The sequence below is a fragment of the Condylura cristata genome, unplaced genomic scaffold, assembly GCF_000260355.1.
Source record: "Condylura cristata isolate star-nosed mole 26May11 unplaced genomic scaffold, ConCri1.0 scaffold00041, whole genome shotgun sequence".
Taxonomy (NCBI): Eukaryota; Metazoa; Chordata; class Mammalia; order Eulipotyphla; family Talpidae; genus Condylura; species Condylura cristata.
This window is the reverse complement of record NW_004567142.1, coordinates 3,615,639-3,643,310: the sequence shown is the minus strand read 5'-3', so window position 1 is coordinate 3,643,310 and position 27,672 is coordinate 3,615,639. Positions and strand designations below refer to the sequence as shown.

Below are 27,672 nucleotides of genomic sequence, written 5' to 3'. Positions count from 1 at the left end.
CCAAAGCAAATAACTTTATTTCTGTTATTTCTTTTTAAACAACCAAGGAAACCCTGAAAATCCAAAAAACACAAACAGCTGCGATTCAGGGGGCAAAAGAAAGACCCACACAGCCCTTAAAGCAACAACTTCCCCCAGCAGGCGGGGCGCACTGGCTGAGGGGCTCTGCTAGCTAAGGCCAAGCTCCTCCTTCCTAGCTGGGCTTCAAAGAATCAGCATGGTGGGGGCAGGCCCTGGAATCTGCCTTTTAAAACAAGTTTCCAACTAGTACTTAATTCGTAAGGTCTCGTCGAATGCCCAAAGGGACCTGGTAACATTTCCTCTCTTCCAAAATCCAGGCCCGACTCAGCTAATCCTAAACTAAAACGCAAGAGCTGCGCACCAGATGCCACCTGTTGTTTTTCAGGGACTCAGACTTTGGAGGAAATACATTCCATTGGCTTTCCCTCTCTAAGGACACCTGTCTGCACTTGGAACTGCGGCCGCACCAGTGTTTCCCAGGCCATGGCCTTGGCCCCCACCTGCAGTCAGGCTCCTCCACCCAACCGCAGGCAGGGAATCAAGCCTACGAGGTGCTGCTGGGGCGCCTCCGACAGTGGTGGAACCAGAGGGAAAGACAGCAAGGGGCTCTAGGTGACGCCGCTGAGGGGAGCGCAGTGGAGCAGGCAGGTCCCAGCTGAAACTCAGTTTCGAAGTGCCCGAAGGGAGGTGGTCAACAGCCACATCTTTGTTGAGCTGCTGCGGGTGCTGGAAAGAGAACCCCTGCACACCTCACTGCTTGCAGGAAGGGTCTGTGTTCACGTTCCCTCGCTTGGAGAGGCCTATGGGGGCTAGACGGGGACAGGGAACACGCAGGCACACGGCGGGTTGCATCTCTGGTTGCCAGGTCTGGGTTCACTTGGGGCCAAGGCATTCGACAATGCCATTCCCCTTCATGCCATCAAAGAAGAAGAAATTGTTGTGAGGAGGGTCCCTTTGAGACAGGGCCTGGGAGAAAAAGAAGAAGAGGGTTCAGCTCAAGTGCTTTAAAAGGGATAATAAAGAGAAAAAGAGAAATGAAACCCAATACCCTCAAACCCAGCTCCTGAAAGCTGTCTGGGCAGTGGTTCTCGACTGAGGTGGATTCTGCACCACTGGGCTAGTCTGGCTATGTCTACAGATAATTTTAAAATGAATTGTCATGTCTTTTTGCTCTGCCCCTTACCAGGTGTGTGTCCCTGGGCACATTACTCACCTTCTACCTCCCCATGTAAAACCAAACCTGCAGCTGTGCCTTCCCAGGCATAAGAGATGGCGTGTCTCGTGGCTACACTGGCGCCACTCAGCAAATGGCTGTGCAGCTGACCAAGGCAGCGAGTCAGTCCTTCATTGCCTGAAGGACACACAGGGATGCAGAAGGCCTCTTCCTGCAGCAGAGGATGCGGCTGCTTTCCATGGTACAGGTGGACCTGGGAAATGCTACTCAGCCACGGAAATGGAGGTTGTTTTGTGGGCTCAGCACCTTTAGAGCTGGGGTCAAACTCCCTAAAATTACATGCTAAGTCATCTGAAGGAAGGCTTCAGAGATGCCTTTGAGTTCTCCACAGGGTTCTTAGTCCAAAAGGGTGACTACTGAAGAGGAGGGTGTCACCGAAGCAAGCTGCAGGCAAGGGTCACAGGCTCCCGGAAGCGTGTGCCGTCCTCAGGAAGGGCTGTTGCAAGGTTAGGAATGCACTCGGAACACCCTGCAGCTCTCCTTCGTGAGGGGAGCATCAACGCGATCCAGGCCCAGGTGTGTGAGGGAGACAAGCCTACCTCCTGAGCGCTGTCACTTAATCATCTGCCCGGGGAACATGCAGAGAGCCTCGGCCGGGAACCAGGCGGATGTCACGCTGTACTAAGGATTAGCAGGTTCCCGCCACTTGGAGTTTGGAGCAGAGGTTTGTCCCCCGGGTGCATGTGAAGTGACACATCAACAGTGTGTGTCTGCTAGAGTTTTTGGTGAAAATAAGCTGCAATCTAGTTCGTCATGTGCAGGACACCAAGTTCCCAGTAAGTGGGCGCTACCCGTGATGGAGGTGGGGGTTCCCTTACCGATAACTGAGAATTCCAAGCACAACGGGAGAAGAGCCACAGAACCAACTCATAAACTCCCAGAACCCAGAACCCAGATTACAGAACATGAGAAGATGTGTTCGGACACGGCGCCGTGTGTGGCTGTCACCTACCACGACATGCAGCAGGCAGGGAGACTGGGTCCACAGAACAGGCTGGGCTTAACGTGAGGAAGCAAGAGTGACAGGACGACAGCAGTAACTTAGCATGGAGTCCAGAGTGACACAAAGACGATCCCGCAGGAACACACTTCCACATGAGTCCTCCACCTCCAATGTTTACTTTCTAAGGGTTGTCAGAAGGCCTCTTGGGAGCAGAGCAAGGTCTGTGGACTCGATTAGGGCCCCTACTGCCAGCTGGCTGGAGACTGGAACTTTGTTACACGAGGGGAGTGGCGGGGAGGGCGCAGGGTGAGCCTGGGGTAAAAGGTAAAGTGCTTCCCCAGTAAGATGGGGGTGAGGAGATTCCAAACACACCCAGCAGCCAGGAATGCAGAGTGCTCTGGCTATCCGGGTATCCGGGACAAACAGAAACAAGACGCGGGATGACAGCTGTGCCCGGCAGGCAGGAAGGAGGGGGCTGCATTGGGGTCAGAACTGGGACGCAGAGAACCCACTACAATGAGGTGAAGGCCACTTGCCCCCACACCCAGCTCCATCCTCCATGAACCCAGAGAGCAGCTTCAGCTTCGCTGTGGGACACATGGAAGGGAGGCTGACGGTGCAGGGACAGTGTCCCCAAGAGTGCAGAGACTGAGCTGCTGGACGGGGTGGGGTGTTGCACCCGAGCCACCGCACTGGCCTCCTAGTGAAGACGGCAGGCTCAGAAACCAGACCACCGGGGCCCAAATCCTGGCTCTGCCGCTTCCCATACCTCAGTTCCTCCTGGATAAATAAGGGGTTCCCACAGTTCCTACCTGCCAACAGCTGTGAGAATAAAGCCGAGTCTATCCGTACAACAACCATGATTTCTGCGTGTATGCACTGGGCATCCACTGTCCTGACCACTGTCGCTGCGGTCATTCTAGGCCACCCACCACCCGTTTCTGTGGCCCTTAGAGGTTTTCCATCCTGGCACGCTCCCCTGCAGAGTCCACTGAGGCGGCCTCAGAATCTTTCTCCAGGCCCATGGCAGCTACGACCAGCTTCTCAGAGTGGGCACATAAAGGAACCTTCCTGTCACCCAGCTGAGGAGATGTGAGCAAGGTTGTGTGTAGGCCTCATGTGTTGTCTTCCTCTCCCCATCTTAGCTCCTTGGAGCACCCCACTGCCATGGCACAGAAGGGCAGGCTTGGGGAAAGAAGAATTCAGTGCACAGAGGATCAGAAAACAGGAGGAAAGAAAGACATGGTGGAACTATCAAACTGGGTCATGTGCCTGGAGAGCAAATTACAGTTCCCAAAACAAAGGAGTGAGCGCTTGGTCTCCAAATATCCTCCTAAGTTCAACTTGGATGTGTACACAGACATGGAACCGATGAACTCTGCCCCATGAAGGAGGGACAACCTGGTACCACAATCCACTGAAGCAGCTAATAATGTGTGAAAGGGAAACTGAGCACGTTTGGGGCAAATGCCAAAGTCGCCCAAGAAAATAAAATACGTATTAGGGGCTATGTTCTAGTTTCAGCCACCCAAATATTCTACGAGAGACTCACAAGACCATGACAGTTATTGGCTGAGTGATGCTCAGTCAGATACTTCCCCTTCTGAGAGGAACAGTGATCTACCTAACAAGTCATAGGATACAGTGCACAGAAGCTTCTGGGCGCCTAGCAGAGAACACAGGATCTGCCGGCACTCCCTTCCCTCCTCTGTAAATCACAGTGGGTGCACGCCTAAGAGGGAGCTCAGCCATCCTAGCAGTGGATAAAGACGCGAACAAGTTGAGGCCAGCAACAAAGCCCAGGCCTCAGCGTCCTCCCTTTCAGCGGGGCTAAGGCTTGGACCCATGCCCGAGGGCTGCCAGACCACCGGCCACAGCATGAGCTCCAGCACTCTAGTCAGGGCTCACCTGTGGCCACGTGCCCATCTCTGGAATCAACAGAATGCCCCGCCCTGGATGGAGAGGAGGGGACAAGGGAAGGAGAAGGGCAGGGCAAAGGTGAGCGGACCCAGAAAGCAGGCCGCGCTGTGTCAGAGGGCAGCTACAAGGCCGAGGGGAGGCGATGCTCTTCTGTACTCCGCGGGAACTTTTACCTTCACAATTTCCTGGGCCAGGATCCCTCCAACCACAGCACACACTGGGACCATCTCAGAGAAGCAATACCTGAAAGAGAAGACAAATGACTTGGAATTTGAAGAACAGAATGGGCAGGAGGACATATGGAAAAGGTCAGCAGCAGGCTGGGCTGGATGAAAACATCTCCTACCAGGAGAATTCAGGCAGATTGCAATGTTAATGCTGGCACCTCGGTATGAGAATTAAATCTGATCTGGGCCTTAGTAGGTGGCTAGGAAAGACTTGAACCTTGGCAGGCAGGAACTGTTTCACAACATTTAATACAAACCAAAAAAGATTTATTTATTTATTTATGCATACTACTATTGGGAGGGTTGAGAGGATTCACCAGAGACAGAGTGGGGAGCAGAACAAGCAGACTGATTGACGTACACTGCTGAGGGGAGCAGCGGGGAGACAGGAGAGGCCTGCCATGCCGTGTGGGTCAGTTCCCTGGCCGGGGATCGAACTCGCACTGCAGCGGCTGTGGGTAGCTTCATTGTACTCAGACTTAACCCTTTATACCCAGGGAGGTCCACAACATTTTTTTTTAAGGTTAAGGAAAGACTAAATCTGTGCTTCCTAAAAATAAGGTCACCCAAATACCAGATGTGTTACAGTGCCCCAGTCACATTCTCCCAATTCTCTCTGTACTCATAACAGGCAGTCGGTTCTGTATGCTATTCCTAGCCCAACATCAGGGTGAAGGCCTGTGTTAACATGTAGGAAGCATGGGAAGTTGGGCCTAAAAAATCAAAGCATGGGGGAGAAAAGTTGTTACCCACATAGATACCAGTCCTTTTTGGTCAGGGTGGGGCATACAAGGGGCAAATTTTAGCTGATACTGTCACCAGCCTCAAAATGAACAATTCTGGGGATTGAAACACTTTCTTCCACAAGTGGAGCCTCTGAAGACAAAGGCGTTTTTTTGGTTTGTTTATTTTTGTTTTTTAATGAAGCAATTTTAAGGGAAGATTTATTTATTTATTTATGTATACTAGAACTGGGGTATAGGCCAGAGGTGTGGGGTTGGGGTGGTGAAAGGATTCACCAGAGGGCAGGATGGGAGACCGAGCAGACAGACTGACTGAAATATACTGCTGAGGAGAGCAGCAGGGCAACAAGAGAGGTCTGCTGTGCCATGTGGGTCACCTCCTGACGGGAGATCGAACTTGTGCTGCAGTGTCTGCTGACAGGCTCATACTGCTATGCTTTTAACCCGTTATACCAGTGGGGAGGGCCCTATATAAATCTCCCTTAAGATTACAATCATGTATCTTAGCATTAGTGTCCAAATAGTTTCTTATGGCAAAGCTTCATATGTAGAAGTGGTGGATCTCAACACACTTTTCAAAAATGCCCTCTAGAAAGGTTACATTCATGCCAATCCCACAAACCGTTTGAGGGTGCCCAGCTCCTCATACCCTGGCCTTGATGAGCACCACTCCTGTCTACTGAACTGCAGAGCTAGCATTTCCTCTGGCTCATTAAGGTCTACTACAGAGTATAAAACATAGAGAACTATTTGCTTCCCCTCCAAACAAAAAAAATACTCATCCAAGTCATCCTTAATTTAACTGAACAAAGATGATTAAATGTGAGAATAACTTTCCTTTTTAAAAAAAAGGTATAAATCGTGCCCATCCTTGGCGGCACAATGAGTAAAAAACGCAGCACTATGAAGGTACCCACAGCTACTGCGTCACGAGTTCAATCCCCAGCCAAGAAGCTGACCCATGTAGTGCAGCAGACCTCTCCTGTCTCCCGACTGCTCCCCTCAGCAGTGGATTTCAGTGCATCTGCCTGTTCTGTTTCCCACTCTGTCCCTGGTGACTCCTCTAACCAAACCTCCCAACTTCTGGCCTGCGTCCCAGCTCTTGTACACATGAATAAATAAACCTTAAAAAGTCCAGGGCTCTCCCTACTATTGCAACAGGTTAAAGCACAGCACTAGGAACCTAGCTGCAGCAGCTACTTCAGCTTGAGTTTAATCCCTGGTCAGGGAGGTGACCCACATGGCGCAGCAGACCTCTCCTGTCTCCCCGCTGCTCCTTCCAACAGTGTACTTTTGTCAATCTGCATGTTCTGCTCCCCACTCTGTCTCTGGTGAATCCTCTCACCGTCCCTGTGCCTCTGGCCTGTATCCCAGTTCTGCATGCATAAATAAATAACATCTTAAAAACAAACAAACAAAAAGAATTAACATGGACTCCTATCTGATAACAGATGCAAAAGTTAACTAAAAAAATAGATCACAAACTAGCAACAATAAATGCTGGTAAGGATGCGGAGGAAAAGGCACTCTCCCGCATTGCTGGTGGGAATGCAAACTAGTACAACCACTATGGGAAGCTGTTTGGAGGTTTCTCAAACTGCTAAAAATGGAGCTTCTATATAACCCAGCAATCCCACTCCTAGGTATCTACCCAAAAGACACAAAAACACTGATTCAAAAAGACACCTGCACCCCCATGTTTATTGCTGCCTTGTTTACAATAGGAAAGACATGGAATCAACCCAAATGCCCAAAAGTAGATGACCGGATTAAAAAGATGTGGTGCATACATACAATGGAATATTACTCAGCAATCAAAAAGATAAACCCATGCTTTTTGCTGCAACATGGATGGAACTGGAAAGAATCGTGCTTAGTGAAATAAGCCAGAAAGAAAAATTCCAGGTGGTTTCACTCATAGCAGGAACATAAAGGACCAGGGGGAAAAATAATAAATAATAATAATAATAACGATAATAAACAACTATATACCAAAGACATTTTACAGAGGTAGAGTAGGGAATGGTATCAAAACTGGCGGTGGGGGGGCGGGTTGGGAGGAGTGCACTGGACTATGGTGATGGCACATGGGCGATTTGGTGATGAGAAACCCATGGGGATTACAACTGAAATGGAAAAAAGGCACAAAATGATGTAAAAATAAACTATTACATATTATAAAAAAGATCACAGACCTAAGTATGGAAACCAAAACTATAGTTTGAAAAAAACATCTTCACGACCTTGGATTAAGCAAATGGCTTCCTGCACGTGACAATAAAAGTACTACATGGAAAAAAAGATAAACCGTCTTTCACAAAAATTAAAAAGTTGAACTTCAAAGTTATATCATCAAGACCGTGATATGGGAACCCATGCATGGGAGAAAAATTTTGCAGATATTCTTGTATATAGAATGTAGTGAACGCTTACAATTTTAACAACAAAAAGATAATCCAAATTAAAAATGCCAAGTGATCAAAACAGATATTTCTCTAAAGAATATATACAAACGGCTATAAGCACACGAGAAAAGACTGCATATCATTAGTTGTGATGGACGGCAAGTCATGCCACAATGAGACAAGTTATTGCCCACTGAGGCTAAGGCAAAGAGGGGTGGCCACAGCAGGAGACAGCCGGCAGCTCCTCAGGTGTTCTCCAGACTCAGAGGATGAACCATCAACACCACTCACCCCAAAGAGATGCAAATTCAGGTCCACACAAAAACATGACTAAGCTCACAGTGACTTTATGTGATAACTGTCAAAGCCTGGGAACAACGCAAACACCCCTGCTGACTGCCAGGCAGCCACACAGTGCAAAGCTACTCAGCAACAGGAAGCACTGTGGACGCTTACAACGTGGAGGGGTCTCCCGTATAGGAAGCAAAAAGCCACCAGATTCAAAGAAGCACACTGGGGGACGATCCCAATCAAATGTTCCTGGAAATGGCAGAAGTACAAAGAGAAAGAACCAATCAGGGTTGAGTGCAGGTAAGGGACTGACTACAAGGTACCAAGAGAGGATTTTTTTGATGAAGAAACTTTTTTATCTTAGTTATGGCAGTAGCCACATGATTCTATGTCATAAAAATTCATGGAGTTTTAAAGCAAAAACAAAATACCCCCCTCACAGAACTGTGTAACAAAAGGGAAGACATTTTGCTATATAGTTTAAAAATATACACCTTGAAGAAATATTTCAAGAATGAATTTTACCGTATTAAAATTTAAATAATGGCCCTCCCTGGTGGCGCAGAGGGTTAAAGCACAGCACTGAGAATGTAAGGCCGCTTCCGCATGAGTTCGATTCCCACCTGCCCCGGAGGAGATCCACATAGAGAGGCAGACCTCTCCTGACCCGCCCGCTGCTCCCCTCAGCAGTGTACTTTGTCGATCTGCCTGTTCTGCTTCCCACTTTGTCTCTGGTGAATCCTCTCACCCTTCGCATTTCTGGCCTGTACCCCAGTTCTATATGAATAAATAAATAAATAAATTTAAAAATAAATAAATAAAATAAAATTTAAACAATAAAAATCAAACAAGACAAGAGAACCCCCCCAAAAACAAACAAACAAACAGACAACTCTAGAAGATGAGCTAGTCTATACAATATAAGAGGTCTGGACTCCTTTCAAAGAAGTAGTAAATTGTTCTAGATCAGGAGTTAGAAAACCTTTTTCTGCGAAGACCCACAAAGTAAATTCTTTTGGCTTTATAGTCCATATGGTCTGTTTCAGCAATTCAAGTCTGCTGTCATACAGTTGTAAAAATTCTACAAAAGCTGTCACAGATAATACATAAATGAGTAGGTGTGGAATAAAACTTTATTTACAAAAACAGGTGGCAAGCCAGTTTGTCAACTCTTATTCTAGATTTTAAAAGATGCAAGAACCAAATGCAACAGATGAACTCAGATGTATTCTGAAGCATCAAGTTATCATTATGTCCCTCCCCCCCAAACAAACAGTGAAGCATTAACAATTGGATGTGAGTGGTTTTGAGGTGGTCACTTCTGTCCTCTTCTTTCCATTTTTCTGTACTTGACATTTTCTTAATAAACATTTTTAAATCTGTGTAAAACACTGCATTGTACTATATCACTAACTCTTTAATGCCATTCCAATCTTTCTCATAAATATGATAATGAGCAGTTCCTGTACATAGTTTTTATATACAATATTTCTTTTTAAAATATTTATTTGTGGGCCCTCCCTGGTGGCGCAGCGGGTTAAAGCACTGCACTGAGAAGCTAAAGCCACTTCCGCATGAGTTCGATTCCCGCCTGCCCCAGAGGTGACCACATGGCGTGGCAGACCTCTCCTGACCCACCCGCTGCTCCCCTCAGCAGTGTACTTCGTCGATCTGCCTGCTCTGCTCCCCACTGTCTCTGGTGAATCCTCTCACCGCCCCTGAGCCTCTGGCCTGTACCCCAGTTCTGTATGTACAAATAAAAAAAAAAAAAATATTTATTTGTGGCCCTCCCTGGTGGCGCAGCGGGTTAAAGCATAGCACTGAGAAGCTAAAGCCACTTCCGCATGAGTTCAATTCCTGCCTGCCCCGGAGGTGACCACATGGCGTGGCAGACCTCTCCTGACCCGCCCACTGCTCCCCTCAGCAGTGTACTTTATCGATTTGTCTGTTCTGCACCCCACTGTCTCTGGTGAATCCTCTCACCCTCCACATCTCTGGCCTGTACCCCAGTTCTGTACGAATAAATAAAATTTAAAAAAAATTTTATTTGTATTTATTTATGCATACAAGAACTAGGGTGTAGGCCAGAGGCGAGAGGACTCACCAGAGACAGAGTGGGGAGCAGAACGGACACAGGAGAGGTCTGCTGTGCCTGTGGGTCATTCCCTGGCAGGGGATTTAACTATTGTGGCCATAGCTGGCGATATTGTGCTAGAGCTAAGATTTCAACCCCTGCGCCACCAAGGAGGCCCTGCACAAAGTATTGCATCAGGTGCTCCAATTCATTATGAAGAAACAGAAGTACTGGGCCAAAGAGGGAATTTAAATACTCTTGATACAGATCTTCAACCTGCTTTCCAACACCCTTGCTAACATCAAATATTAAATATTATGAGTATTTTTTAAAAATATACAAAGGATTGTACACTTGCCATGATAGAAAACATATAAGATTATGTAACACCAAATGGCCAGTGGTATTCTCTAGGTAATGCACTTGTAAATAATTTTCATTTTCATTTTCGTTCTTGAATTTATTCTGTACTCTGAATTTTGCATGCACATAAACTGTTTCTGGAATTCAAAAAAAAAGGGCAAATATTCTATGATTCCGCTTATACAAGGTAACTATAACAATCAAATATATAAAGTTACCAGGAGCTAGGGAAGGTAGAAGGGGAAACATGTTTAAAAGGAACAGGCTTTCAGTTTGAAATAACAAAAAGAGCTGTGCAAAGGGGCATGGTGGTGGGTGCCCAAGAACATGAATGTGGTTAGTGTCCGAGAAGTACACATGTACTTCCATGGGGCTGACATTTTAACGACAATAAAGTCTTTAAACCGTAAGTTATATTACACAAACTACAAAGTGTTCATCACAAATGTTTCTAATAGTGATAAACTATAAACAATTTGCATACCCCCCAATAAGGTAATAGTAAAATAAACCATCAGAAAATGAAACATTAAGTAGGAGTGAGGATTTGGACCCATGTTTTTGACACAAATAGATTCACGGTACGCTGAAAAAAGAAGACTCTCGTACGGAGAATATGATCTCATCTTCATGTTTTTAAAGAGAAAAAAAAAAAAAATACAAGTAAACATACACAGAAAAGCCCGGGAGGCAGAAGTAGCCGTGGCTACTTCTCAATGTGAGACTGGGGGTGACGACCCCTTTCTTCTCTTTTACACTTCCTGGCAACGGCGTCTGTTACTTTCATAATCAGAGAAGCAATAAAGCTTTCTGAAAAGAGAGTAAATAACATAACATAAGGACAGTGCAGGCCGATCACAGATGAGGGAGACGGAGACTTGTGCACAGCTCTCTCAAGTGAGCACACTCCGCGTGGAGCTGGCAGCGGGCATTTGTGAGGGTAGCTCAGCTGCCAGACGGCGGCTCATTTCCTCACCAGCACCCCTAGCCCACCCCAGTCTCATCTCCACCAAGGAACAGACAGACTTCAAAAGGCCACTGGACACCTCTTACTTAAAAGGGCAATAGACAGGGAGCGCCTAAGCACATGAGGACCTGGACAGGAGACGCGGCTTCTGCAAAGAAGGAAAAGCAAACACTGGAGGGAAAATCAGGCAGCGCTAGTTAGGCTGTTAGCAGTCAAGCTGTGGCTTTCTCCTTCTGGGAAGCCAGGCCGCCGCCACTGCCGGCAAGGCAGAGGCAGGCTGTTCATCACCCAAAACTCAAACTGCCCAAATTAGCCACTCAGTTACATACCCACGGCCTGGCATTGAGCACCAGGTCTGCTTGGCAGGGCATGATAAACCTGGGCCCGGCAGGGTCAGCCTCTCCTGCTGTGAACAGAGAGTAGGCCCCTCCACCTAGAGTTGTGCCCGATGTTAGCAGGGACTCTGCCCTGCCTGCACTGTCCTCGGCCAGACCTACTCACTGGAGCAGCTGACAAAAGCACAGTGTAGGGTGCTGCTTGCTTTGGCTGAAATGAAGGCTCAGCAGGTGATTCAGAGACCACTGCTGTTTCTGCACAGGGTAGAGTTTGCCCAGTGCCTAATGAGGCCCCAGCCAGAGTGTAGAGGGGCATGGGCGGGGGGAGGGGAGGGGCTGAGGGTCACTAGCTGCTGAAGAGAACCCAGGGTACCGTACCAATGCACTGAGGCCAAACCATGGGCACGTGATAGCATCTTTCTGAGCCTCAGTTTCTTCATTTAAATGGGAAAATAGTAATACACACTGAAGGGATGGTTGTGACAATTAAATGTGGGGGTGGGCATCAAGCACATGAAGTCTTCCACATACTATGCGCTTGTCTGATCCTTGGGTTAGTCATTTAATTTCACCAAGCTTAAATTTAACTTTCCCACACCTTTAAAAAGGGAGCTGTGCAAAGAACATGAATGTAAAGCAACTACCACCACAGAGTGGTGCTCAATAAATACAGCCACCACTGTTTCTGCTACCAGCTGAAGGCACAGTGGAGCAGCCTGGAGATGCCCAAAGACAATGAAATGAAAGGCAACAGCACAAGGGCATCCCACTAATCTGAATTGTGCTCAGAGCAAAAGAGCAGCTCCTGAGGGCACGCGTGTGGGAACAAGGGGTGCAAGGTGATGCACCATCAACAGAGGGCAGCTAGGCGGTGTCTCCACGAGACCAAGCACGCCCTCTGACCAGTCTGGTCCTTTATCCTGCACTCAGACCTGCACACGTCTGAAATAAGTCACACATGAGGCCAAACATGACAGCAGAAGATGCGAGCAGAAGCCTGGCCACCACAGGAGCCAGCAGCGCCGACGACCTCCACTGCCCTGGAGTGGACAACAGAGCTGTGGAAGGGAGGGCGGAGGCGACGGATCTGCAAGTGTCTCCAAAAGATAATGTAAAGTGGAAAAAGGTACAAAACAGTATATAAACTTCATGGTGCCTTGAATTTAAAGCCATGTGACTAATAATGCAGAACCTACCCCCCCCCCTTTTTTAAGGAGCCATGTAATTTTTCCTTTCTTCGTAAAGATTTTACTTATTTATACATAGAAGAACTGGGGTACAGGCCAGAGGTGGGAAGGGGGGTTGGAAGGATTCACCAGAACAAGTGGATCTCCTGAAACCCAATGAGAGGAGCAGCAGGGAGGCAGGAGAGTCTGCCGTGCCATGGGGGTCACTGCCTGGGCAGGACCCAATGCGGGCTGCTGAGGTGGGCCATTCTATTGGTAGCACTGAGACTTAACCCTGAGCCCCCCCCCCCCCCCCCCCCCCCCCCCAGGGAAAGGCAGAGGCTTAGGGGATGCGGCAGAACGGGACAACAAACAGCTTTTACACAATTTTAGGCAAACACTAAAAGCAGATGTTAATCCAGCCAGGTCTAACTGTGATGAATACTGAGACCAACCTGACAAAGTCTTCGGGGAGCAGGTCAGGACTAACACCCAAGGAGTCAAGCACATCATTCCGAATCTGGAGCAACAACTCTGAATCTTCCCCAAAGGTATCAGAAGCAGGGTCTCTTCCTTTATCTGTGCGGAACTTCAGGAGCACTGGGAACAAGAGGAGAAGGCAGGTTAAAAGGCAAGTCTTCTCATAGCAACAGATGCTCAGTGATGTTTGTAAAGTTTAAGTGTTCTCACTCTACAGAGAACAGTGTATTAATTAAAATGTGCATCAAAGAAAAAGTGAATATATTTTTCATTTATTCAACAAATACAGTCAGAAAGGGTCAGAAAAATGACTAACATTACTGCGATGCTGCCATGGTCACAGCATGGAGGACCCTGACCTTACCTGAAGGGTAGTGACAAGTGAGGCTTCCCTCAAGTAACAACCAAGTGAAGAGTGTCAGTTGGGGGAGGGCTCCAAGCAGAGGACGAAGGCCCTGTCAGGACCCAGAAGGGAGGCCACGAGTGGGAGGCTGCATTCTTGGCAACGACGCAAAGGCTGCTCCAGCCAGGAAGGCTGGCCCAAATTCACTCACTAGACCAGCAAGTCACATTAAAATGAAACCTCCCTCAGTACAATTATGTCCAGAATCGGATGCTGAAATCTGGCTCCGATGATGGCAGCAAATCATAGCCCCTGGATAAGGAGACCCTTGGAATAAGGCTTCAGTTGTTTGCCAACCAAAAAGACAGTGGGGGCGTGAGCCAAGTGCAAGCCCTTTCAACTGCCGCTACGCCTGTCCCAGTGCTCACTGCGCTGCACGGGCGGCACTCTTGCTCCCCACAAGCTCCCCTGGCTCAAGCAGGGGCAATCCTACTCCCCTATCACACAAACTGCTCCCCAGCAGGAGGGAGACACATTAATCCCAGGGAGCTCTGGGGCAGTACTTCACACCTGGAAGAGGCTTCACAGTTTACAAAATGCTGCATTTAAGATTCTTCAGTCTCTGCTGAATGATAAAGTGAACTTATCTGGCAAATGACATTCTATAAGCGCAAGGGAGCCTTCCCTGAAAATTAAGGTGGAATGAAAACTCAGGACAACAGAGTTTTAAAAAGGCAAGTAATTGGGAACCTTCCCTGATGGTGCAGGGTTAAGTCTCAGTGCTATCAAGCTATCACTAGCCACTGAAATCTGAGTCATGAGTTCAATCCCCGGCCAGGGAGTGACCCACATGGCGCAGCAGACCTCTCCTGTCTCTCCGCCACCCCCCAGCAGTGTATTTCAGTCAACCCGCCTGCACTGCTCCCCACTGTATCTCTGGTGAATCCTCTCACCTCCTACACCTCTGACCTGACCTGTACCCTAGTTCCAAATAAATTTTTAAAAAGCAAGTAGTAGAAACCTTCAGAATAAAATACCAACCTTTCTATTTGCTCCTAAAAATTCTTACACATAGTTTGGGTGGTGAGTAGCCCACTCTAAGAAGTTATCTCGACCAGCTACCCCAGCGCTTGCTGGGTGCATGGCAGACCCAGGTGCTAAAGCGCAATGGCAGGTGAGCGAATAAGTATTGTTCTCTGCGAGTATAAAGATGATGGGTGGAAAAGGGGGAACCTAGGAGCCACCACAATCCCAGGAGAAGCTCGTGAATGAGTTACCAAGTGTCCCAAGAAGAGCACAAATCACAGGGGCCACGTCAAAGAGACAGTCTGGATCTTGGCTGTGCTCCCCTCATTACCAGTGTCGGAGATAGCTGAAGTTCTCAGGTAACTCCCACATGCCCTGAACAGGGCTCCACACATTGGAGGCCTTTAAACAAACAAGCAACACACAAGCAAGTGCTTCAGAACACCTGCATGAATATTCTTTTCTGCTGGGAACTTTATCCTGCTTCCTGTCCTCAACCTGCTCCTGCCCACTTGGCAGCCAGCTGGAAGCCAATGGCAAGTCTGGATACGACGGACAGTAATGTGCCATCACGCCGCTTCGTCTTAACTGCTGACTTTTGTATAGATGTCGCTGGAATCCCAGCTGGCAGTATATTAAGGCAATCAAATAAGCCTTTGAGGGAAAGATGCAGAAGGGGTCGTTAACCCCTGTGCAGATCAAGCTCTGTTCTGTGAAGACAAAGGAAGCTGCCAATCTGCTAGTCCAACCGAAGCAGAGGCAACTCCGGGCTGGCAGTACTGAGTGTCAGCACTACTCCTGTCAATCTCTCGAGATGACACGTAACAGTGTTGCCTGAACAGATGACAGATACGATGCCAAGTGCAGGCCATTCCCGCACCGGCCAAGGCCTAGCGGCCACCATATGGAATCTGAGCCAGGAGGCTTGACTCCAGCCTCGGAGCTAGTGGGCAGGGTGGGCCGCACTGGCCACCTCTTGTGCAGCCCTCTCCTATCTGTGTCAATGGGATAGAAGTAGTGCTTGTCATAAGGATGGAGCAGAAAAGACAGCTGCCCCAGCCCTCACCACACCACCGAGGTTTTCACCTTTTGGTTAGAAAATACAATTCTTAGAGCAATACTCAAACCATTATAGTAACTGCAAAAGAAACTGCCTACTATGTGTCAGGCACTGTTTGAAGCATTTTTATACACGTCATCACTCATCAATCACACAGTAACCTGGCAAGACCACTGGGTACCATTAGCTTTCTAACGTGTGGATGAAAAAACTGAAATTCAGATATTAGTGGCTTGTTTCATGAAACTGCGAAGGAGTGGGATGGAAATGCTACTTAAACCTGCCTTCATAATCACTGCTTCTTAACCTTCATCAAATGCGGGAGAAATGGCAGGCCCATCAGGAACACAGCCCCAAGGACTGTAAGTGGCCTGGCACTTTGCCCCCAACCTCAGACGACTTGCTTTCACCCACACTTTTGTGAGATGCATTTTCCAGATAGGCCTGCCTTCTCTTAACCAGATCAATGGGCGAGAAGCATAGGCTAGGCCGTAGAAAACCAGGCCTTCCATCTTCAGATAGTGAGACCAGTTTCCTCACAGAAAGAAGATGGCACTAAGAGCAAGCACGAAGAAGCCAGCAGCTGGCCCCGATGTTTCCTTGGGTCCCTTGCCTATTCCTGGTACAGGCCGCCTGGATGAGGGCCGGCAGGCTGCACCATCCAGATACCTCGCTGGCCACATCTGAAGTCTTCTCAGGGCCTCCGGGAAGGGGGCCAGTCAGTCCAGCCACTCATTTGCAGAAAAGCACACAGAAGCTGTATTTTTCAGCTTTTAATGTTAGCACTCCAGTTCGCAGAGGTGGAGGGGCAGGAGGAAGCCCCCATGCTAGGCGGCCCACATCCTCAGAACTGACTTACCCGCCCCCCACAAGTTCTTGCTTATTAAATTCTCCTCTTTGTTCTGCTTTCTTCCCCTCCCAAACAGACACAGACACACACACACACTCCACTGTTAACTCAGTGTCCCTGAAGAGCACTCGCAGCAGCCCCAGAGTCTGAGACTGTTAAGGCCCAATGCTGTCCAGGAAGGAGAGCTGCGCTGGTAGGTGCCTCTCAGGATGGAGCCTCTGAGGTGCCTCTCAGAGCTGCGAGCAGGGCAGAGCCCCAGCATGACCACCTGTAATCACCTGCATCAGAACCTTTCCGTTAACTCTGGCTGTTCAGTGCAGGGGGATGACATTCAATGCTAGAGACGACGACAGGTTACTTTCTCTGCTCAAGAGTTCAAGAATTGTCATGTTGACAGAAAAACCAAGGAAAAGGAAAACCAAGCAGTTTTTCAGATGCTAAAAGAAAAACTGCTCATGTGAACATCTACTTTTGGGGAAAAATTAAAACCCAAATTCAATCTGAACCAATATCAGATTAGTAGTATAAATTCAGAAAACAACAGTATTAACCAACTGTGTTTCTTTCTATTAAATCGTTACATTTAAATGTTATGATTACCTCTTGGAATGACCTGGAATTTGGCTCTATTCCTAGATAACATGAACTTCTAGGAAAATAAAACGTACAGTTACTCTCTTAGCAACAGCCCAGCTTCTACAGCAATTCACTAAGGTCTCACTTTCAGTCCACTGTTCATTCTTAACTATAAACTGAGCAGACTTTGTGCCAGGCCCTTGGCTAGGCAGAGGAGAACAAAATGGACACTCTGCCTCCCAAGGGCAGTTAGTGAGGGCAATGAAGAAACTCACAAACAAGTTAACAGGAAGTGCGAACTAGAAAAGGAGAGAATTATGGGTGAGGAAGGAATGGGGTGGCCCACCAGACAACTCCCACCATCAGGTGGAACTGCCTCACTGTCACTGGCACACCAGCCCCAAACTGGCCTTCACCACAGCGCATAGATGGCAGCTCTCTCGGGCTAACTAGACCCTCCCCCTCCTGCAAAGCCCCTCCTTGGTCTGGGCAGTTTCAGGGTTGGCGGGCAGCAAAGTGCTGAATGAGGAGCTTGGCTCTGAAGACAGACTGCCTGGGCTGTGTCCCTTTTGCCACCTACTGTGACCTCGGGCAAGTGTCAACAGACTGTCGCCTCCTCTGTTAAACAGGTCTCCTTAGAGCACCTACTCGGGTGTTTAAGGAAAGCAGCTAGGACAGCGTCAGGCACAGTGTAAGCACTACGGGAGCGAGCAGACCCCGAGTGGGCACTATTCCTCCCAGTCTTGGTATGCCCCCTCGAGAGGCTGACACACTTCCCTGTGTGGACGTGTGCGTGTCCTGCATGTCCTGCAGCAACTCACACTGGAATTCCATATTTGACTGTGTTACCACAACTAATTGCTGTAAACATTGGAGAATGGACAGTCTCCCTGATCCTCTGCTCCCTGCTCTTTCTGTTCTTAATCTTGGTTTGTGATTTCACAGCCATTTGTGAAAATCCATCTGTACCAGAACGACTGTCTATACTAGACTCCAAGCTGCATGGGGCAGAGACCCTATTCCTTTTGTTCATTGCTACCTACTTAATGCCTAACAGAGCTTGCCCCACCATAGCCAATGAGAAAATAACCACTCCATGGGATTCCTCAATGTCTAGGGAAGAAGGAAAAGTTGCCCATGAAAGGAAGAATTCTCACAACAAAGTGACAAGAGGTCTTCCTACACAGACCCAAAGTAGGCCAACTCTCTTACTAACTGAATTAGTAACTCAGTTACTACCACCTTCAAGATACCCAGAATGGATCTGCTTCATATCAAATATTTACAAACATGCTACACACAGAACACAGAGGAAGAAACAAAACATCACACCGTGCCTGCTGTCAAGAAGGAAACAAGACAGAAGGTTGATTTCAAGCCCATACCTGAGGACGGTGGTGCAGGCAGGGGCAGGGGGAGCAGCTGAAAGAGGAAGAGGTAGGCTGGGGCAGGCCACTGGGTTTTGGCACCACCAGCTTCTGGCCTTTCACGGCGCTGGTCAGATACTCTCTGAGGCAGCCCCACATCACCCCTCCCTGCCTGCACTCACCTTGCCCTTAGTTTTTCTCTTTAACCCAGACACTTAGGAGTATGCGTGTGTACATGCTCATTCATTCATTCATTTTTTTTTTACCCACAAACATTTTCTGAGCACTTACTCTCCATCCCCACCCCTCCTGAACTGTGCTGGGTACCCAGTGACCAGATAGCCCCCTCAGATCGCGAGGGGACACGCATAAGCCCCTGTTTGTCACCATGGCCACACGGAGCTTGGATCCCTCTTTCCAGAGTGCCTCACCTCAAGTGGCCATCCCGAAGACTTGGGTTGAAAGGTCTTTCTGAAAGAAAAAACCCAAGTTTTTCTGTTTTCTGAAAACAGAGAAAAAATGGTCTCTCTTTTGGAAAGCTCTTCAGGCAGCCAGATAAAAGCTGTTTGGAGGGCCGGGGGGGGGGGTTTTGGGTGGGAGTAGGAGACCCATTTCTCAGAAATGCTCTGAAAATGAGAAGCCATTTCTTCTGCTTAACAAATTCAAGACCTGGCCAGATTACTCAACCTAAGCAGGAAGGCAGAAGCACCCGCGCTGTCGCAGAGCCGGGGCAGCCTGAGCACTCGGTGACCATGTGGAATGTGTCATCGAGGACCTCTGCATAAGGCCCTGGTCCCTAACCGATGAGAGAGATATACAAGGTCAGTTGTATTATTTACACTGCAGAATGTCTGAAGATAATCTCACCCACTAATTGGATGACTACATAAAGTATGTCAGGCTCTGCAAGCTGGAGTATTGAAATTATGCTTTAGCAGCTTTTAATCATATTTTTTTCAACACTGAGGTTTCAAAAGAGAGCATATAATACCCAATATTTAGAATGAGCTGTAGTATGTAAAAATCAAACATACAAAATGGCGAAGGATCACAATGGACTCTGAAGTCACCGACACACTGTATACCCATCCCATGCTGCACTCCTTGGAGCAGGGACAAGAGAGAAGACATGCTAGATTAAAAAAAAAAAGAAAAAGAAAAAAAAAGCCCAACAAATCTGGCGCCCCATCCCAGAGTCCATGAGTTTAGAATAATGCAAGCCACTCACTCAGACTGCCCGGCAAAGCATTCTGCTTCTCCTCTCAAAAATGGCAATTCATTCCTGATCCTGACTCTCTCCTTTACAGTGGAACATTCTGAACAGATGGAAAGACTGTAATTTACAAAAAGGTGGGGACTAAACAATTCTAAAATGCAGAAGGGGAGGACAAGGACAGAGCTCCAGAGCCCTCTCCACGGCCACTTATTTTCAGCCTAACCAACCACAGCCCCGACTCAAGGGCCGTTCTGACAGAGCCCTCTCCATTCAGTCCCACCGTGCCCTGTCACAAGCAGCAGGGAGAGAGGGTCTTTTCTCCAGCCTAGCACTTGAGTGGCACATGACCTTGACTCTGGGCATCTGCTGCTCTCTGCCAACCGCTCTTCCCCAGAGAAGATGGCACAGGACATCCCCGTGACTGTTGTCTGACAGTCAGAGAAAAGATGTGAGGCTTTAAACAAGAATTACAGCTGGGCTTGGGGCCCAAGAGCAGCTCAAACGCAGGCTAAAAACCGGGGGCGGGGGAGTTGTGGGTCTGCGAGGAAGAAACAAGGCAGGTTGCTGACAATGTTGTCCATTATTGCAACGTGGTCTCGGTGGGCCACAGTTCCCCATCTGCAAGCACGGAGTTAAGAAAATGTCACGGGGCTCTTGTGAGTTCAGATTTTAAAAGCAGACATAATGCTATTATTGGTAATGCTAATAATCAGAGTCTGAGCACTTTGAGAAGTCAGTGTTGGGGGACGCAGACACACTTATGAGGTTTGCAACTCTGGACAAAGGACTTAAGTCTCTCCAAAACTCAATTTGGGATGAAAAGGGAATGACTACAGTAAGAACTGCTTTCTGGGGGGGGCGTTGTGGACATGATGTGACCGTGAAACAGGGAAACGTCTAATCAACAATGGCTAATGCACAATGGGCGCCAGGCCCCTGCCTTGGCCTCCAGAGCTGTAAGATGGCATCAAGGCTAGGTCAGTTGTTCTGACTGGAAAAGGGAGAGACGCCTAAGCCAAACCTGCTGTCACCAGATGGTGGGCACCAGTAGCTGCACTCCCAGGTCACCTCTGCCCTTCCCCTCACCTCCCCCTGCTACATGGCAGCTTCTTCCTTTCTGAAAGACGGCGGTCCTTATTCACCACCACTGATAAGGCAGTGGCACCCAAAACCCTCAAACAACAACAACAAAGAAAAACAAAACCCACTGGTTTTTGCTTTCTCCCTCACCACGAATTATTTTTAAACACTGTGGTCATGACAGCAGCAAATCAACTTGCTCTCGGCTGCTGTCCATTATCGGAACCTACTGCCCAATGGCCATGTCCTCCTTGGTAGTTCCTGTCACTGCTAGACACCAAACACCCACTGGGGACACCCTGCCCCAACAGTGATGGCTGCCTTCAGGCAAGTTGGCAAAGGTTACAAGTTCTAAAATTAGAAGTTCCTCTGAAGACAACAGATCACCAAGTCCCGCTGAAGACTTTTTCAAAGTGAGCACACAGAGGTCACACAGGGAAGGGAACTCACAAGGCCAAAAACACAAGGCTGAGAGGAAACCCAAAACTTCTAAATCCAAGCCACGGCATGGGAGAGACTGATGGTGGGATAAAGCAGAGGTGAACACCGGACACACCAGATTTCTGAAACAGTTTAGCCACCTTAGGAGGATGACTAGTTCCCCAGAGGAGAGCCCTGTGTCTGCCTCCCCAGCCCCCAGCAGACTAGGTTATTAATAAGCTCTTGTGCCCTGTGCTTGGTAGTCAAGTAGGAGCACGCCCCCATCTTTCATATGACTTCAGCACAGCCATGGCGGCTGGTCTGGGGCTGTCTTGTGGCATACTGGGAAAAGGCCAAGGGCGCTCTCCAAATCAGCACCACCTACATGGCTTCACATAGGCCTAAATAAATAAATGAATGAAGCCACAGGGTAAGAACTGGCAAGACTTTCAAAGATGGGGCCGGTGGCTGTAGCTATGGGTTAACCCTTGTTTACCAAAACCCTTGCTCTGCACCCAGCCTCTGCCAAGTATCAGGAGGAACCAACTCTCATCAGCCCACTGCCCAGAGGAAAGTATGGCCTCAGAGGAAAGAAGCCAATTCAGATACGAGCAATAGGTACCTGGAGTTAACAGTAGAGCTGAGTGAGCGGTGAAGGCAACTGAAATGGTCGAAGCAGGATATTCTAAATGGAAGGAAGAGAATTGTGTAGAAATGATGGGGTGACATATCTAGTGGACAGCAAGTAATCTACTATGAATGTAGCACTCTAGGAGAGCAGGTAGTGGGGAAAGGCAGGAGAGGCAGTCTGCAGGCTCTACCTCTAACACCAAACCCAGAAGTGTAAACTGTACACTGCAGAGGAGAGAATCACGGGAGGGTTTTAGTTTTTTGTCTAATCAGTCTGGTGACTGAATATAGATCAGAAGAAGGAAATGACCAGCAGAAGCTGGCAAAGGGGCTAAGCCGCTGATGCTGACTGGCTGTGGGAGAGAACCACAGAGAATCATGGTCAGAGGGGGCACCTGGCCGACCCGTTCCCACAGAAATATTTTGTTTCAATAGATTTGGGTTAGAACCAGGGAGTCTGTATTGTTACAAGGTTCCCTAACTGATTCTGCTAGTCTACCAGTTGGGGAAGCACAGGCCAGAAGAATTGAAGCCTCAAAGTTAGGGTCCAAAAACATGTCACCGCAGGTGGCCCCACCACGTATGACAGTGACGGTCGGCACAGCGCGTGAAAATGCAGGCTGCTGCGTGTACAAGCTTCTCCTCAGCCTGCAACTGTCTTACTTCTTTTACTACCTAGCAGGTACCTGCTCTTTCAAATCTACCTTGGGTGTCTCCGTCTCTGAGTCTCCGCCTCCCAACTCCCAAGAGACGGTCCTTGTTCCTTGAGCTCCTGTAAGTTTTTAATTATTACGGAATCACACATAGTGAAAACTGGCTCAATACAATATGAGGGCTTTCTCAAGACCCCCGTTACAGCTCTGTTCACAACAAGAATCATTTGCTTGTCTTTTTTCATTGTCAAGGAGACTTATTCTTCTGCCTCTGAGAATCCCAGGCATGGGATATGGCACATGGCAGGTGCTCAAGAAGTATTTGGACTGAGATTATTTCAGCTTTAATTCCATGGCTCAAAAATGGCCCAAGTATTTTTCCACCACTCATCAGAACAGCAACTGACATACGAAGATTGCCAAGGGTTCTCTGCTGAGAGACTCTCATTTTGAGGTGAAGTCCGTTTCTTCCTACTCTGGACTAAACCTGCATGTTATTGTTCAGAGTGGAGACCGAATGCTGTTTCCATGCTCGACCAAATTATTTTTAGCACTCCTGTTATGATAAACTCACTGTAACCTCAAAAAGAACAAATCAAAGTCAACTTTTTGCCACAGGAAATCAGCTCACACTTAATGTTTTGCAACATGCCATGGGAGAATAATAAAAAGATGAGACCTTTTGCTCACACATAGCAAGGCCGGCTCTCAAGATAGTGGAAAAATGCAGCAGGAAATATTCAGTCTGGCCACTATCTTACTAAGTAAACTGGAAAAACACTCAACACCCGAACAAGGCAAACACGCACTGACCAGTAAGGTAGCTGCCTCACAGGAGGCAGAACTGGGAGTGTGGCAACAAGAAACACCCGCATGTGAGGAGCAGGGAAAGCTGGCATCGAGCCTGGTGGTGCGTGGGGAGCATGAAGGCCAGAGGACCCACCAGGGCGCCAGTAGGCATGTGGCTCTCCTCTGAGGTAGAGCAAAGTCCCAGGCAGCACCAACCAGCCCCACGTGTTTTGCACGCTTTCCACGGGCTCCATCAGGCAGGGAGACAGCCTGGCCTGTGCAGGTCTTCTTGGGCAGGCACCACGCCGGGCACCCTGTCCCCACTAGCCTCCTAGGGCATCAGCTGGCATTAGTCATGTTCCTAGAAAGGCTCTGTGAGCCAAGCAAGGACTGGGAAAAACAGAAAGCGCCTGGGAGCATTCTTTTCAAGAGGTGGCTGGTCACAATGTGACAATGCACCACAAGGAACAGGACAGCACGAACCAACAGGACAGGTGGGTCACACTGTATTATGCTACGAATCTTCCCACATCACAGGCCATCAAATGAAAAACTGCCATCAATTCACTCACACACACACACAAGCACAATTATAAATGTTAGTCATGGTTCAAGAATATCCTCAAGAAATTCTTAATGTAGTTTCCTGGAGAACTGGGAGAATAGGAAGGATTTAATAAAGAAAAGTTACTTTTTACATCCTTATGAACCATTTGAAAATTTTTTACAATGGTATTTTTTCAGTTAAAAAAAAATCAAATGTTTCTTATGGGTGAAAAAAAAAATGACCGTCTGGGTCAGAATTCCAATGCCCTTGGTGACTTATAATACGAGCTTGAAGCAGGGTGCACAGTGGTGGTGCCGGTTTCCTGAGGTGAAACTGAACAACATCCCTTAAAGGGGTGTCTCACAGAGACAATCCATACCTCATGGTCTCTTTTAAATTTTAAAGCCCTACCTATAAAGTCAAGTGTGGATTTTAAGCAAATCACACCTTGTTCAACCTTGTGAGGCTCCTCTGTTCTTTTATTTTACTTATTTATTTATGCATACAGGACTGGGGTGCAGACCAGAGGTGCAGGGAGAGAGGATTTACCAGAGACAGAATGGGGAGCAGAAGAGGCAGAGCTACTGAAATAAACCGCTGAGGGGAGCAGCGGGGAGACAGGAGAGGTCTGCTGCGCCCTGTGGGTCACTCGTGCTGCAGTGGCTACAGCAGCTTTACAGTACTGAGGCTTTACGCCATGCGCCACCAGGGAGGCCCGCCTAGGCTTTTTCTCTATCATGAAACTGCCCACTGCTCTAGTCAAGACTGCTCACTGACTGGTATGGTAGACTGCCCAAAAAGACAGTTTAACATCAAACCTCAGGACTTATTGAAGGATATTCTGCTTGATTAGTTTCTGTAACTGTAAAAGAAATCTAATGGGTGACTTGTTGGGTACAAATCATATTTCAATAAAGTATATACAAAAGCGATAATAAGAAACATAAGACACAAGAAGGAAGTGCTATTCACTATTAAGAAGGCGATTTTAAAGACAGCACAGCTTAGTTTTGGTATTTTATAGGTTTAGAAACTAAATCTTAAGACAGGCAAGATGACCTATTTATTTGTCCCAGGTCAAAGAGATTTGAGAGCCAACTTCACATATGGAATGGCAGAAGGCAACTTCACATGAGGAAGCCACTATCTCTCCTGAAAAAAATCCAATGATGTCAAAGTATTTAAAAAATTCAGTCTATATGAATGGCAAGCAGAAAACTGAAACAAGCATTTCTCTGAATATATTCCAGAACAAAATGCTACACCTATGAAGAGTCAGCTTAATACAAGCAGGGAGTTCTGAGGGACAGGTCACAGGAAACATTTCTCTCTGCCTCAGAATCTTAGTCCCGCAGACAGTAGTACCTTAAATTTGAAAGAGAAACTCCCAGAAAGCAACGCCTCCCAAGCTCGCTGCTTTTGGAATGCTCCTTGGGAGTTCTAGTTGCAGCACCTCTGGAAAGACAGCAGACTCCAGAAGAGAGCACAAACATCACCAGGCACGTGCACACGGCAACACACGAGGGAATGCAGGACTTGTCACCTGCTACCGAGAAAGGCTGTGTCGCTTACAGGAGCAGGTGAACAGAGAATGTGGTATGAGGGAACAGTACGTAGGAGACCTACTGTTCAAACCTAAAATCATGTTACATAGTCGTGGTGAGTCACTTCCCTTTTAGGCCTCATTCTTATTGTAAAGTCTAGTTACAATTAATAAGTGGGCTCATTTTGCAAGCCAAGCGAGAGACTGACCACAGGCAGTACTGTTTAAAAGACTTCGAGGGTCTGGGAAGTGGCCTGATGGTTTAGGTGCGCCAGCCAACAGTAAGGCTCCTTCAGCCATGTCTGCCACAAAACAGGGCTAGGGGAGGAGCAGGAAGTCCTTCTCTACCCTCCTTGGCTGGATGGTGTGTGACTACTACAGAATGAACCATATGTGTAAAAGGGCTGAGATGGTACATTTTATTGTGTGTGGCTTTCACTCTCACAAAAAAAAGTCTATGACAGTTAACTAATGAACTAATGAACATACAGCTTTAATCACTAAATCGAAAGCTCTGAAACTTGAAAGATAATTAGTACCATTTAGGAGAGAGAAGCAAACATATGCTGTATTATCAACAAATTGTCACAGGCAGAGAAAGAAAGCCCAACACTGCTGCTATGATAACACCTACTCAAGTATGGAATTTAGGGGAAATTGAGCCAATCCTGTAACTTCTATAGTTGCCAAGTACACACTCAGTGCTGAAACCCCCCCAAACACAACCTCATGCAGAACACGGGTCTATAAGACATGCTGTGTGCTAGAACCATGCATCTGTACTGTCAAGGCCTCACCAAAGCCCTCTGAGGCAAATGCTGTTAACAGTCCAGCACAGTGGGGCTGTGAGGGGTGTCAGGGACTCATGATAGTGGCTCATATCTATCTCAGAACACGGCAGAGCCAGCACTGAAAGCCAAGTCTGTTTTAACTCTAAAGTTCCTGTTCTAAAGAATTGTGCCTGCCATACGAGTCACAATATTAAAGTTATTTCACCTTCCATATGATCCTCAGCCCCTCCACCCCTGTAAGTTGATGGCACAGCAACATCTGGTGCCACAATGCTTCCAAAGAAGTAGCCTTTACCTCTCATCTCAAGGATGGGATCCTGAGGGAAGGGATAGCCACAGGCCTTGAGCACGTCTGTGCCTTTTAAAATGCCTGTATGTGGGCACTTTCTGGTGACACAAGGGGTTAAGTCTCAGCACTATTAAGCTATCTGCAACCATTACAGCACCAGTTCGATCCCTGGCCAGGGAGCTGACCCACAGGGCATAGCAGACCTCTCCCGTCTCCCCGCTGTTCCCCTCAGCAGTAGATTTCAGTAGATCTGTCTGTTCTGTTCCCCACTCTGTCTCTAGTGAATCCTCTTGCTGCCCCTGGATCTCTGGCCTGTACCCCAGTTCTGTATACATAAATAAATAAATCTTAAAAAAAAAAAAGAAACCTGGGTCCCTCCCTGGTGGCACAGCAGGTTAAAGCGCAGCACTAAGAAGCTAATGCAGCTTCAGCATGAGTTCGATACCCACCCCGGAGGTGACCCACCTGGCGTGGCAGGCCTCTCCTGACCTGTCTGCTGCTCCCCTCAGCAGTGTACTTTGCCAGTCAGCCTGTTCTGCTCCCCACCCTGTCTCTGGTGAATCTTCTCATTGCCCCTGCACCTCTGGCCTGTACCCCAGTTCTGTATGCATAAATAAATAAATCGTTAAAAAAAAGAAAGAAAGATACCAGAGATCAACAATGGGTCTCATTTCTACCCACTTTACACTTTGCTGACCACTGAGAACAGCTAATGAGGGACTCAACTCAGGGCAAATGCCCAGAAGCCTCAAAGACAAAGCCCTCACTGGGGGCTCCACTTCAGGTCCTCACCTTGAAGGAGAAAGTAATCCGAAGTTGTGCGCTTCAGAGCTGCTTTTGCCTTATCACCGCTCCAGTCCACTTCCAGTGCTTCTTTAACAGAGCAGAAGACCACTTTCTGTTTGAAAAGGGGGGAAACAGGCAAAGCTGCTTAGTGAGAACACACACTGAAATCACAAGGCAGAAGTACTTCACTATCTTAGAGAAATGTCATTTTTTAAGGTTTATTGTTCATTAGAAATGGAGGTCTAGGGGCCCTCCCTGGTGGCACAACAGTTAAATTGCAGCACTACAAGCGAGCCATAGCCAGTGTGAGTTCGATCCCCAGCCCCAGAGGTGATCCACATGGCATGGCAGGCCTCTCCTGCCTCCCCGCTACTCCCCTCAGCAGTGTACTTCATCACTCTGCCTGTTTTGCTCCCCACTCTGTCTCTGTTGAATCCTCTCACTGCCCCTACTCCTCTGGCCTGTTCTGTACGCATAAGTAAATAATCTTTAAAAAAAGAAAGAAAGAAGGAAAGAAGGAAAGAAGGAAAGAAGGAA

The 27,672-nt window shown here is 47.8% G+C and overlaps 1 protein-coding gene across 1 annotated transcript in view; it reads right to left on the bottom strand.

Moving 5' to 3' along the window:
* SAE1 (SUMO1 activating enzyme subunit 1) overlaps positions 1-27,672 on the bottom strand; it is a 62,605-nt gene continuing 34,933 nt past the window's right edge. Inside the window, exons 6-9 of the mRNA XM_004694231.2 lie at positions 27,142-27,247; positions 13,145-13,289; positions 4,292-4,361; positions 1-987 (exon numbers count right to left, since the gene is read on the bottom strand). Coding sequence (XP_004694288.1) covers positions 895-987; positions 4,292-4,361; positions 13,145-13,289; positions 27,142-27,247 — 414 coding nt within the window. The 3' untranslated portion in view covers positions 1-894. The remainder of the gene's footprint in view (positions 988-4,291; positions 4,362-13,144; positions 13,290-27,141; positions 27,248-27,672) is intronic.